The 14,592-nt window shown below is 38.5% G+C and overlaps 1 protein-coding gene across 5 annotated transcripts in view; it reads right to left on the reverse strand.

Moving 5' to 3' along the window:
- Positions 1–8,373: 8,373 nt before the first annotated feature.
- NPNT (nephronectin) overlaps positions 8,374–14,592 on the reverse strand; it is a 77,145-nt gene continuing 70,926 nt past the window's right edge. For all 5 annotated transcript variants that reach the window (XM_017516837.2, XM_017516835.2, XM_017516836.2 and 2 more), the window contains 2 exons: positions 12,612–12,868; positions 8,374–11,160 (listed from right to left, as the gene is read on the reverse strand). In XM_017516837.2, coding sequence (XP_017372326.1) covers positions 11,065–11,160; positions 12,612–12,868 — 353 coding nt within the window. In that variant the 3' untranslated portion in view covers positions 8,374–11,064. The remainder of the gene's footprint in view (positions 11,161–12,611; positions 12,869–14,592) is intronic.

Raw genomic sequence — 14,592 nt, forward strand, 5'->3', positions numbered from 1 at the left:
AGGAAGGAAGGAAGGAAGGAAGGAAGGAAGGAAAGAAGGAAGGAAGGAAGGAAGGAAGGAAGGAAGGAAGGAAGGAAGGAAGGAAGGAAGGAAAAAAAGAAAGAAAGAAAGAGCTGCTAAAGTTTATCCTACAAGCACTTAAAGCTGAGTCAGGGGGAAAGAATCCTCACTGAGGGAAGAGTTAGATGCCTAAGCTGAGTTTCTATACGGCAACTAAACTTTGACACCAGCCAGCCATGTGTGCTTAGGAGAGTAGCAGGACACAAAGCCAGAGCCAGGAGGGTGATATATGTCACGGACAGAGAATGCACAAGGAAAGCTCACTACAGGAGCCCCACAATCTCCCTTCCAAACCAGTTGAAACTCTGCTGAAAAATCCTTCTGTTGGCTGAACACTGTCAAGGCTAAAACTCTACACATTTCCAAGCAGATTAAAGCAATGGCTTTTGTTTTTGCTTATTTTGTTTTCACATATCACCCAAAAGCTCCTGGATCTAGTGGCATTTTAATAAAGAATTCTGTTTTTTAGAGATTTAGAAAATCTGCAAGTTAGAGATTTTCTATCTCCAATTTGGCTCATGGGTATTCTGCCTTCTGTGGTAAGCTTCCAGAATGAAGCTGAATTATCCACAAAGGCATCTGAACATTGACTTTAGCCTCAATGTTACAATGCTTTAATTATCAAAAACTTAGAAGAATGGCACAATGAGCTCAACTACGATGCAAACTCAGCAACTTCCATGACTGCGCTTTGCTTCTTCCCCTTCCAATGGCTCACTGAGCAGCTGGAAGGATGTGGCAAATTTTGCTGCCCTTTTTCTTCTGTGTTTTTGTTTTTTGTTTTTTGTTTTTTAATAAAATGTTTTTGAATCTAGAAGGATTTCTATTGGAATATTTCTTCCCTATTTCTATTGCTAAAGGCCAACCACGTACTCAGGTGTGGCTTTTCTGGGAAGCAAACATCCTGCACTACATGCCAGGCCCCCAGAAAATGCTTCTATGGCTCACTGGAGCAAGTGAGGAAAGGAAAGAGCCAGTTATTACAAATGGATTGTGAATCATTTCCTGCAGCATAATTAGGCTTCTGGAATCCCTAAAAGGCCTGGCTACAGAGGCAGTCCAAAGTCCCAGAAAAACAGTTTAATGTTTATGGTTAATCCTTTCAATAGAATACTACGCAGCCATTAAAATGAAGTAGTAGAAGCAAGTTTACATTAGTCTGTTCTCACACTGCTAGTAAAGACATACCTGCCACTGGGTAATTTATAAAGAAAAAGAGGTTTAATGGACTCACAATTCCACATGGGGCTTCGGAGGCCTCACAATCATGGTGGAAGGCAGAGAAGGAGCAAAGGCACATCTTACATGATGGCAGGCAAGAGGGTATGTGTGGAGGAAATTCCCTTTATGAAACTATCAGATCCCATGAGCCATATTCACTATCACAAGCTGTTCATTAAGCCTTGTTAGTTATAAGCCTTTACATGTAGGTTTGGATAGGTATAAATAAAGGAAAAAATAGGAGAGTATATATACCAAAGTGTCAGCAATGATTATTTCCAGATTGAGGTTTCATTGGTTTTCCTGTCTCCCCTTCCTCCTTCCTTTCTTCCTTCTTTAAAAATTTTCTTGATATTCTACAGTAAGTATTTATTACATTGGCAAAGATGTTCACTGAGTTCCCTGGGTGCAACCAGGTTATGGTTCAGACTCTGAAGACTTTTTCTGTTCCTGACCTTTCCCCACACCCCTGCAGTGCTCTTATGACTTGCCACTCTTGTTCTGCATAGGTTAGAAAAACTTTGAAATCAGACCAGGGGTTGAATCCAAGCAATGGTACCTACTACTCAAGTGACCTTTGGAAATATGATTAACTCAATGACCTTCATATTCCATGTTCTGTAAAATCAGGGACTTACTACCCACATGCAAGCACTGCAGTCAAATGAGGAAATCATTTTCATCAAATGAGGTTAAATGAAATATTAAATGGAAAAGTATTTGCCAGTTGTAAAACAGTCTCCCTTTGGTAACTCTTATCACAATGTCTTTGTTGTTCACATAGGAATAGAAAAAATCAAGAAGACACAAGCACAGTGTGACAGGATCACTTCTTACAAGTGGATTGGGAGCATGTAATCATTTATCATGCCCTAGCCCACTTTTAAATGAGTTCAAATCATTCCTTTTTTGACAGAAATGCTATTATCTAAATTGAATTTCCCTAGTTGTTTCAATAATGGACTTTCTAGTTATTTTTCCCAATCTGGCATTCAATCAAAAGGCTTTAAGAAACATGAGCTGTGAAACCTGAGGAAACTGGTGTACAAGTAGAAGGAACAGTTTACGAAATGTGCTGAGATGTAGCCAAATGTGGTTACTGGCAACAGTGAAAATTACAACACAAGGGTCAAAGCAACACACAAAAACCCAGATTCTCAAAAAATCCCTAGAACTTCTCTGTGTGAGATTGGGCTTATGCCTGGGGTTAAACAGAACACAATCATATTAATAAAAATAGCAACAAAGAATTGCCCCTTTGACAGTGAACTGTTTACCCCAATGAAGAATATTAGCATAAATGAGCAAGCTTCACTGCAAAAAGAAAGAAGTTACAGGTGCACCTTGCTTGTTACTCATTTGTCTGTTCCCTGCCTTCTCTCACTGCAGACATAGATAAGTTCTTTCATACTTAGAATCTATTTCATAGAAGGCCTGAAGACATACACAATGATAAGGAAGAAGTATAGAGTCTAATATACTTGAGCACACAGATAAATGTTGAAAGTGTTGTAGATTTTACTTTTCAAAGAAAAGTTGCAGATATTGTGCAATGAAAACTCATAAATCTTTTACCTAGATTCACCAGTTGTTAACATTTTGCCTGATTTGCTTTATCTCTTTCTCTCTATATGTGCATATATTATTTTTGTTATTACTATTGAACCTTTAAAGAGGAAGTTGTGAATTTTCTTTTTCATGTGATTTTTTTCATTAATCTGAATGCATTTTCCAAAAAGTAGAAAACATTTTGAAGTTTTCAGCTACATTTGAAACTTTTCTATTTAACTTTCAAATTGCTGATAGATCTCTGCAAATGTGCTTTGTGGGTTCCAAAACTAGCCCTGCTCCTTAATAATAATATGGGCTTTCACAAGTCACTTAATCCTTCTCAAACTTAGTTTCCTCATCTGTTGTGGGAGGTAATCATATCTGTACCCTCGGATAGCAGTGAAGGTTAAATGAAATATTGTGGAAAGCAGTTTGAAAGCTACACATCTTCTGTGCAAATAAAAAATGTTTTACAGATTACCAATGAAATATCCTCAACTCAAGTCTCCTAATTATGTATTGGCCCTGCAACCATGTTGAAACCTCATACCTTCAGGTGCTGATGGTGGCCTCCTGCATGCTGGTGTTGGTAGGCACTCACTAAACCATATGGAGGCAGGAGGCAGGGAGCTTCTGTACCTATCTATCCAGCACTACTGTCTCTAAGGCGGTGGTTCTTAGGCTTCAGTGTGCATCAGATTCACTGAAGGGCAGTGAAAACCCCAGACTGCTGGGCCTCACCTGCAGTTTGATTCCATAGGTCTAAGATGGGCCTAAGAATCTGCACTTCTAACAAGTCCCATAGTGATGTTGAAATTGCTGATTCCAGCATCAGACTTTGAGAACCCATCACTTGAAAGCATGGGTTGCCATCTGCCCATCTACCTTAGTTGGGCAGATTTATTTCATGGGTGTTCCTATGGGGGAGAAAGCTAAGCTTAATAGAAAAGTTTTACACCATTCTCTAAAGCAGTACTTCGCAAAATTTAATGGGCCTACGACTCATCTAAGAATCTTGTTATAAGTGGATTTTAGTTCATTGGGCCTAAGGTAGGCCCACGATTCCCAGGTGGTGCTTGCACTACTCACCCACTGCCTACACTCTGACTGATAAGGCTGAAAAGTGAAGCTCATGGCTGTGCATTTGCTTTCTTTAAAAGAGAAAATTGATATTTTAAAATTTATTACTAAATATGTCAAGTTTTCTGCTCTCTGCTACTTGTCTGCTCTTCAGATAAGTTGACGGTGAGTTTAAATCTACAATAACCAAATTTTCTTTTTAAAATTATTTAATAATAGATGTGAAGGAACTTACAAAAATACATATGAAAATACATACAAAAGTTCTGCTTTACATCTATGGCAGGGGTGTCCAGTGCCATAGACATTTGGTTTCCCTGGGCCACATTGGAAGAAAAAGAATAGTTTTAGGCCACACATAAAATACACTAACACAAATGATAGCTCATGAGCTAAAAAGAAAAAATCACAAAAAAAATTAATGTTGAAAAAAGTTTATGAATTAGTGTTGGCTGCATTCAAAGCGATCCTGGGCCACAGGCAGAGTGACGAGCTTGATCTATGGCTTCTGCATGCAAAAGAGATAAGACTTCTTCTTGAGAGGATAGGCAGCAGTACCATTTTTCCCCTATTAATTTTAGGTGACCTATAATAATTATACATATTATGGAGTACAGAGTGATATTTCAATACATATATGCAACATGTGATGATCAAATCAGGATAGTTATAGCCATTACATCAAGCATTTCTTATTTCTTTGTGTTGGGAACATTCAAAATCCTCTCCTCTAGCTTTTTGAACATATACAATAAATTATTAACTATATTCACCCTGCAGTGCTATAGGATACCAGAACCCAATCTTTCTATCTAGCTATAATTTTGTATCTGTTAACCAACGTCTTCCTATTTCCCACCCTCTAATATGCACAATTCTACTCTCTCCTTCCATGAGTTCATTTCCACATTAGTGAGAACATGTGATATTTATCTTTCTGTGCCTATTTTGTTTAGCATAAGTCCAACAGGCTCATCCATGTCACCATGAATGACAGGATTTCATTCTTTTAAGTGGCTTAGTACTCTATTACGTATATGTACCACGGTTTCCTTACCCATTCATCTGTTGATTACTAAGTTGATTCCATATCTTGGCTATCGTGAATAGTGCTACAAGAAACATGCAAGAGAGCAGTGCTATTGGCTAATCATTTAAAACACCTGGTGAATTAAATCGGGGAATATCCATGCTCTTAACTTTAAAATTTTTAAAATTTGGCTGGGAGCCAGTGGCTCACGCCTGTAATCCCAGTGCTTTGGGAAGCTGAGGCGCGCAGATCATGAGGTCAGGGGATTGAGACCATCCTCACCAACATGGTGAAACCCCATCTCTACTGAAATATTAAAAATTTAGCTGGGCAAGGTGGCATGTGCCTGCAGTCCCAACAACTCAGGAGGCTGAGGCAGGGGAATCACTTCAACCCAGGAGGCTGAGGTTGCAGTGAACCAAGATCATACCACTGCACTCCATTGTGGTGACAGAGCAAGAGTCTGTCTCAAAAAGAAAAAAATTCTCCCATATTTTTGCATTTTTGGTTGGTGGGCTGGGGGAGAACTATTTCAGAGTAGAACTGAGAATTTATCAATGATTTGAAGAAATAAAAATAAAAGAAAACCAGTGACAAATTTCAAAGATTAATGAAATTGGTGTTACTGCTTTTACTCAGAGGAGGGAATTAATAACGACGAGCAGGCTTCAGGGAGAAAGAGGATGGTAGATTAATAATAAACTGTAATTAATACTGCTTGGAGATCCTTTACGGCATCTCCTTGGACCTTTCCAGTAAACAGTTGGAAATGTGGGAATGTGGCTCAAGGAAGCCAAGGGAGATGAGGATTTCAAGGAATATCAGATGTACTCATCACTGCCAAATCCTGCTTATGTAATGATACACGTGAATTAAACATGGAACTTACAATTATTCAAGTTGATAAGCAGCCTTCAAAAGAGGAATTTTGGTAGAATAATGATGTTAAAGTTCAGAGTCAGGGAGATAGCAGTGTTAGCAAGGCACTGGAAAATTGGTCTCATGTAAGTCACTCTAGATAGATAGAAAACACTAATAAGGAAAGAATCTTAAACTAAAGCACATCAAAGTCACCTGGAGAGCTTGTTATACACAGATGGTGGGAGCTCCACCTCAAGTTTCTGATGCTGTTAGACGGACATGGAGGCCAAGAATTTGCATTTCTGACATGTTTCCAGTAATGACGCGGCTAGTTTAGGGACCACTCTTGGGAAATCAGTGACTTTGATCACAGTATTATCATTCCAGGCCAGATTATCCTTTATTGGGTGGAACTGTCCTGTGCTTTATGTTTGACAACATATCTAAACACTAGATACCAATAAAACCCCCACATTGTGACAACCAAAAATGTGTCTATGCATTACCAAATGTCCCCAAGGGTCAAAACTGCCCACAGTTGGGAACAAGTGCTTTGGATGACCCCACAAATCAGGAGTGTCTGCAAGCAGATCCCGAACACCAGAGTGGGGTTTGGTCTAGAGAATGAAGATATGCATGAAACAACAGAACAGAGCCTCCAGAGTCAGTCATATGTACTCCTCGAAATTACATGATCAGGTTATGAGGGAGGGCTCAGTTTTTAGCTGTTAATGAATTAACCCCAGAAAATTCAAATTAGAACTCACCTTTACTGGAACTTCAGATTGCTTTCAAGTTTCTGAGTCCTGGAGTCCTGAAAAGCAGCTCTCTCCAATTCATGAATGTCCCTTTATCTTTTAAAATATGCGCTTCCTGGATCACTGCCTCACTTATATTTAAGTGTCCCCAATTACAACTTCCTTGTTGCGAAGGCCTTGCCATTTGTTTTACAAAGCAATGTTCTGCACCAGGTGGGCAAGTTTATTCCATGCTCAGAAAAGAAGTTTTTTCAAAGAAAAAAAATACACTGGGACTTTGTAAATTTTTACGAATCTAGATCTTGAAACTATGGGCCTTCAGGCCTTCCAGCCATGAATGTTAAGAGAAAGGCCCTAAGCTCCCTCCGTACACTATCATTAAGGCCTTGTCATTCAAACTGTGGAACCAGGACAAGCAGCATAGGCATCACCTGGCAACTGGTTAGAAATGCAGCAGTATCTCAAGCCCCGCTCCAGGTCTATTGAATCAAAAGCTGTATTTTAACAAGATTCCAGGTGCTTCCCATGCACATTAAAATGAAAAGCAATGGGTGAGGGCCTTGAAATGCACCATGCTTTCAGAAACTTCGAGACACCACATATTTATTCAGAATAGTAATTCTGCATTAATTTATAGGACTTTGATAAATGTCCACCTCCCTCTCAAGATTAAAACAATAAAAGGGGAAATTTCTCACTGTCAGGCCTTAGAGCCCCCCTCCCCCCTCCCCTCCCTTACACACCAGTGTTTGAAAATCAATAAACTGCACCCTAAAATCTCACCATGATCTGCTCCTCCCAACCCACAAGCTCAAATGGGTTTCAGAAGAGGTTTAACTTCTTAATTGACATATTCTGAAAACCTGAACTTTCTCAGGCCTCTGAGGGATGATTAGGATCTCTAAGAAAAGTTTTTCCCTTTTTGCTTGAATAATGTTATTTATCCAAGATTTGATATCCCCAGCTAAAAGTTCTCTGCATATTGGAAAGACAGAAACTATTGAGTATATTCCCTACAACTCTTTATGAGAACTAATTTTTATTCTTGTACAATTAAAAAAATTTTCTTTATAGTTGTTTTCTCCATCAGGAAATGTTATTAGAGTATGAGTAAAGTGTTATAAGTTAACAGAATTACTAGCAAAAAAGACTTTTCACGTACAGTTCACATATTTGTATATTTACTTATAGCTTAATCTGCCTTTCCATAATAGAACTGAAAGCTGCTGGGCACAGTAGCTCACACCTGGAATCCCAAGCACTTTGGGAAGGTGAGGCAGGAGGATAGCTTGAAGCTGGGAGCTGGAAGCCAGACTAGGCAACATAAGAAGACCATGTCTCTATAAAAAGTTTTAAAAGTAAAAGATTAGCGAGGTTGGTGTGAGCCTGTAGTCCCAGTCCAATACTCTGGGAGGGTGAGGCCAGATTATTGCTTGAGCCCAGGAGTTTGAGGCTGCAGTGACTATGATCGTGCCACTGCACTGCAACCTGGGAGACAGAGTGAGACCCTGTCTCAAGAAAAAAAAAAGTTTAAAGCAAATGTTTACAATGAAATAATAAACCGTAACTAAAGCAATTTACTAAGGCATGACATGGATTATAGTGATCTTCTGATCTCTCTTTCCCTGTTCATGCTAAAAAAAAAAAAGGAATCTCGTGTTTTATAACCTAGAAAGTGTAATGTGGAGGCAATGTTTTTGTTCCCACCATCCAAACAGTAGAAGGGATTCTATGAAACATCATTTAACTACCTCAATACTTTTTTCCAAGTCGTAAAAAAAAAAAAAAACTCAAAAAACAAGAATAGACAACTGATATTACTAACAGTGTTTTTATTTACAAAGAATTGCTTTTATTTGGCCATTTGGAAAATCACTAACATTTTTTACTTTAGAAAACATTAAATAATAAACAAGATGTTATACAGTACTTCGGATAACTTCTTCCCTCAGTTTAGTGCAATGTATCATTGGAACTGAAAAGTAAAATTTTCATTTATTTTCCCCTTTCATCTTCAGCTTCTGCAGTCATATGACCATAAAGGAAATGAATCATTAAAAATGGATCTATGGCCATATTTTCTGCCATTACTCAAAGGCTAAGTGATTTATTCCCCCTCCAGCCCTGCCTTTACCAGATTAAATGACAAGAGACCTTCTATTGTACCTAGTGTTCAAAATATATTACTGTTCTGTGGAACCTGGGAGAGTCCAGTTGATAAGAGAAATTGAATCATACTGATGAGGTGAAGGAAAGGTCTGCTGGTGTAGGGCAGGGCACTCTTTCTCAGCAGCCAACCTAACTTGTCACACACAAAGCAGAGAGAATGCACCAGATGAAAATCCCTCTGAACTGTGTTTGTTGAAGGATCTCTTAAAAAGTCTGAAACATCATCCATTGAACAAGTGAAAGGTTTATACCTTACCACAAAGAAACATTTAAAATCACCACCACAGTACGACACTACTGAGATACTAAAATATTTGTCCATTATACTCTCATTTGGAATAAATAGTTTTTTTTTTTTCTTTAATACTGCTAGGATTGCCATAAGGGAGAGAGATTTCAGTGAGCTCAGCATTTGGTGGGTCCTTCCCCTTTCGACCCCTCTCCATTAGGAGGTCAAGAGAGAAATGCCTAAATTAAGCCTTGTCCAAATAACTTACTTCTAAAGATTTTCATTGCATACTACTAGTAGGATCAAAACATCTTTGGGGAAGATTCTATAATTTGTTCCTTTATCTTGGGGTAGGAACATCTGTAACCATCTTAAATAAATTTTTATCTAATTTTTTAAAAGGAGAAACAGACAGAAAGAGATATTGAGGTTTTCACACTTCTTTTTTTATGAAGTATTCTAATTTAACAATGGCCCCTGCCAAGAAATGCTCCCTCATACTCTAGGCTAAGCCTGTTTCCTCTTGTTCTATTCTTAGTGCATATGGAGAACAGCTGGTCACCATCCTCTCTGTGCCAACCCTTCATATGCTGGAAAACCATCAATGGTTTGCCCCTCAGTCTTCTCGTCTCCAGGCTGAATAATCCCAGTTCCTTTAATTTTTCATCATACATCTTTTTTTCCAACCCTTTAATCATCTTTGTGATTCCTGGCAAAAACAGCAGAAAACATTTTGATTACTTAATCAGAAATGAAGAAAAACCTCAGGAATAAGTTGCCTTTTAAAGGTTACATTGTTTTTTAATATATAGGTAAAATATGCAGGGAGGAAATACAGTTGGGGGTTCATGGATCTTAGAATTCCAACTTGTCCTGCTCCTCCAGTGTGTATAAATCCCATTCCAACACATCCCATGCCTCTGAACATGGGACTTGCTTCCTACCCCATCCTGACACAGCATATGAGTGACTTAAGTTATGAACTACAAATGCCTAAACTTACATCAATTTAAAACGTTGTGTGAAAATCTGTTCCAATGGAGTTTCTCCTATGCTTCTTCTCACTCTGCTTTAATAAACAGGATCCTTTTTCTGAATCAACCAAAATATTTATAAAGCTTCCTACATATTACCAGAGAGCTATGTTATGATGGCAAAAGCTGTGGTTTAAAAGTGTAACTTGAAACAGTGAGAGTTTTATATATTAACTGCAGTTTCTTGTCTTCTAAAGGCTTCCCATCCTTTGCAAAGATCAAACTTTGCCATTAAAAAAAAAAATCACTCCACTACCACAACGCAACACTTCTGCCAATTTCCTGTTGCTGCCAATATAAGGTCATGGAACTGGATGACATTTCACCATGTATTTTTTAACTTGAGATCACAAGCTGCCCTTTACCTTGCAACTATAGTCTGTAAATATTAGGAACACGTAAATACTTAGTATCAATAGCACATTTACACAAAACACAACACTACTAACAAGGGATTACATGCTCACTCTACATAATTGTCTTTAAAAGAAAAACAGATAAAAATAAATGTATCTTAATATGTTACACACCCTTATTTTATAAAGTGAATGGCAGTAAAAGTCAGAGTTCAGGTCAGGTCAGAACTAACTTAAGTGAAGACAGTAAGTCAATTTCACAAGCACATTGTACATCATATCTCAAGGGAAGTCAATACTACTCATGGTACAACACCAAACAGATAACATCATGGCCATTTGCAAAGATTCCTTTTGAAAACTGCTCCCGTAACTCACCCCCACAATTTGCTACAAGGAGCACCTTATAATCAGGATGGAGGATGGTATGGGCCTTCATGCTGAAGGCCTTCTTGAAAGAGACACAGGATGGAAGGCAACACCCACAGATAGCTTAGATGTGTCTACAGACGCCCCTGTATTTCAAGGAGGGTGTCACTGTTCATTGGGATTGCACAATAGCAGGCCAGCAAAACCTGGGTCACCAAATAGACTTCCTCCTGACCCACTGACCCACTCTTCTCCTAGGCCTGATAAAAGGGAGAAGAGGAGAGAAGATGAGAATTGGAAAAAGAGGATGGAGCGACATAGGAGTTCATTGCTAGTTCTGGAGTTGTTAGGGTTCTTCAGAGCAGTGGCCTTTTTTCAAGCTCACATCATCCAATCCAATCTCCCCAGTGTGACCACGCCTTTTTTCACCTTTGAAGATGACCTAGGGAGAGAATGCACATACCAGTCAAGCCTCCTCTGCCCCTTTCTAATGCCTGCTTATTAAGCAAAAATAAAAATAAAGGCAAACCTTCCCCCAAACCAATTTTAAACTTATTTTGCAGGAGGAAAAACCAGAATATAGTTGCCACTATCACTGAATCTTGTCTTTCACTAGAAACTGAAATCATCAAACTCTTCATCAGACCACATTACTCAGAATCAATTACTCTTTAAAAAGCCATTCTAAGCTATAGACCAATTCAATTTAGGATTGTTTATAAAGTGGACACTTTTGTCAAGGATTACCAAAGTTAGAAGAAGAGTGTGATGGAATATAAAGGAACAGATATCAGGAGCCAAAGATCTGAAAGATCATAATCATGCAGCCTATCTTAGATATTTCTTAGTTCCCTTTTGGTTAACGTAGCATTCTTGCTGAAATTGGAATAGAATCTAACACCATAATCCAATCACACTGTTGTTTTACCTATGTAAAAACCAAAACCTTTCATTATTCTTACATTGTATTTTCTATAGCACATCATTGCTCCTTATAAAACAAGAGAAAACCTGAGTGCTGATTTAAAATGATTATCTTGTTTCACTTCTCTAAACATTATAAATATTGAGAAAAGTTTTAAGAAAAAATATTTAAGAATTAAACAAAATCCAAGCACTCTGATAAAAACTGTATTAAAGGAATCTATCTTTTCTTTCTAAAATAGTTTCTTATGAACTATACCTATATATATAGGCATAGGTATCTCCCAACAGCAAGTTTCATAAGCACCAGCATAAGATGACATTTTCCCAAATGCCTTTATTATTTTGTTGGGATGCCGTGGGCCATTTTTTTGTGACCTATGACTTGGTTACTTAAGATCAAATTTATATATTCCATCAAAGTACTGCCCACATCCTGTCCTGAATAGAATAGGGCTTTCCAATTGTAGTTCTGAGTTCCCACCCTAGGCTGCTTAACTGTGACCTCTGAAACAAAGAAAAGAAGTTGAACTTGAAAAAAACATTTCAAAAAAGAAAAAAGAACCATCTCCTGGGTAATTTGTGATAGTAAAAGTTTGAAGTATAAGGAATTAAAAGGGAAAGTAGGAACAATTAAGGTCACCACCCCACCCTTTGAAGCTTCTGTTGATCAACTTTTTAAAAAAACTTTTCTTTCCCAGATTTTTTTTTCCATCAAAAAAAAAAAAAAATACTGGGTCTTTACCAGGGTTGGGGAGAGGTGGTGATCACAGGTTGCAATGAAGAAGAATGAAGAAGCAGAAAGGGGTTTCAGAAAGAGGCACTGAATGGAGTCATCAGGCCCAGAGAAAACCCCAAACCTTTGTTTGAACCCAAATTACAGAGCAAGGCTTCTTCAAATTCAGATCCCAGAGTTCTCCTATGAAAGGAAAACATCCCAGGTTCTGCCTCTTTTGTGGATCTACTTACGCTCTTGACGTCAGCCCCTCGCAAGGTGATCTGTGTTTGCCTCCAGCCATGGCCACCATTTCTTCCCCACAGGGCTGCTCCGTGGGCACCGTGTTTTCTCACAAACACCTGGAGTGTGCCAGAGTGCAACCCCGTCACCTTGTGCCTGAACGACAGGCACAGGTCCCCTGAATGCATGAGGCGGCCGAGAGGTAGCACCAAGCGTGCGGCTTTTCCCCCTGGGGCTTTGGCTGCCGATACTGTCAGATATTGTCCACCTGGAATGGGAAAAGCAGGGCTGTGTGTATGTGCCAATATCCCTTTCTAGAACAAGCAGCATGGACAGGAGTTTTAGCTTTTTTGTTTTCTTTATAAAGAATTCCAGATTTTTGAGGAAGAAAAATATGACTTATTTCTATGCCTGTCTTAAATTCTATGGTATGTGTTTACAGAAAACATCCACTTACTTTGCTCAGAGAGTGGAAGTAACACCAGAGACACACTATAATTAGTAATCTAAACACTATCAAAATTTCCAATGGAGGATGATCAGACATACAGGCATGCAGCAACATATACACATTCAGCACCTTCTCACCCTCACTAATTTGTGATTATGTTGTCCAACACCCCTTGCCGATCTGGCTTGGTGGTTTGGTAAAACTGACCCTAAATTTCCAGGGAGAATTTTCTGGTGGATAATTAATCTCTGGACAGTGAAGCAGATGGTGATTTAAAGGGCCCTATATCTGCTTATTTTCTCCTCCCCTGACTTTAAAAATGAATCTCCAAATATAGAGGTTTTTTTAAAAAAAACAAACCAGAGTTGGCTGTGCTTCTCACGCTGGTGTAAACCTAACACCAGGAAGATGGAGGTATTCAGGAAACCCTCCACATCTTCCTGGAGCATCAACTTTATTTTATTTAAAACATTTTTATAGTAAAACAAATCTGTATCATATCTATTCTATAAACATGTCCTATTATATATACATGAACACAGATATGAATAAAAACTTTCACTGTAGATACACTACTTTGATGATGTTCTCACATCCCTAGAGCTACAGAGTTTTCTTCTCTCAGTTTCTGTTAAGGAAACTGCATTTTAAAAAATGGTTAAATAGCAGTAAAGTAGCGGGTGCTGCTTCTCAAGAAAGTTGCAAGTAGTATTTTGAAACTCGATCCAGGTACAAATGACATTCCCTCAGGCTGTTTTATCTCAGCCAACTGAAAAACACACTGTATGTTTCAACACGGGTTTTTCCAGAGAAAAATGGTTGGAATGTTGAACATGTGTATCTATTTTGGTAGAAATCCCATTTAGTTTTCAGCTAAACTATCTCTTTCTTATGCTTCATTTATATAAGACATGATAAAATTTGGGACATCTTTTTATTCCAGTGTTGTCTTCTCTACCAGGTCCCCTCTGAGCTCTATATGTCACAGGTGGTTTCTATGCACTTACTATGTGCCAGCCTCTGTGCTAAGTGCTCCCCAGCAGGTTGTGAACAACTTAAAGTCTGACCCAAAGATTCCCCAAACGTCTGTGTTACCCTGCTGGCAGGTAGTAGATGTTTAAGGATGTTTGGATAAATGAATGACGTTCCAGGGATACAGTACCAAACTGCAGGGAAAGAGATCCTCGATTCACATACTTGAATCACTAAGAATACATAACATCTTACGAATCTTTCTCCCACCTCCTTCACCCACTTCCTCCACAAACTAATCCAAACAATATTTTGGACCAAAATATTTACATGGATTTTAAACGTCTCACTGAAAGTCAGCTTTTGAATCATCACAGGTATTCTGGTTAAGACTAAGATATAAGGCTATTACAGTTAACCTGCAAGTTTTGAGGAAACAAGGGTTAAGTCTCTACGGAATGTACACTAACACCACTCTGCCAGATGCTACCTGCAAACAAGACAACCTAAAAAACCAAGGCATTCTAATATAAGATTCAAATAATCCTTTTGCATATGTATTTAAAACT

The sequence above is a fragment of the Cebus imitator genome, unplaced genomic scaffold, assembly GCF_001604975.1.
Source record: "Cebus imitator isolate Cc_AM_T3 unplaced genomic scaffold, Cebus_imitator-1.0 Scaffold606, whole genome shotgun sequence".
NCBI lineage: Eukaryota > Metazoa > Chordata > Mammalia > Primates > Cebidae > Cebus > Cebus imitator.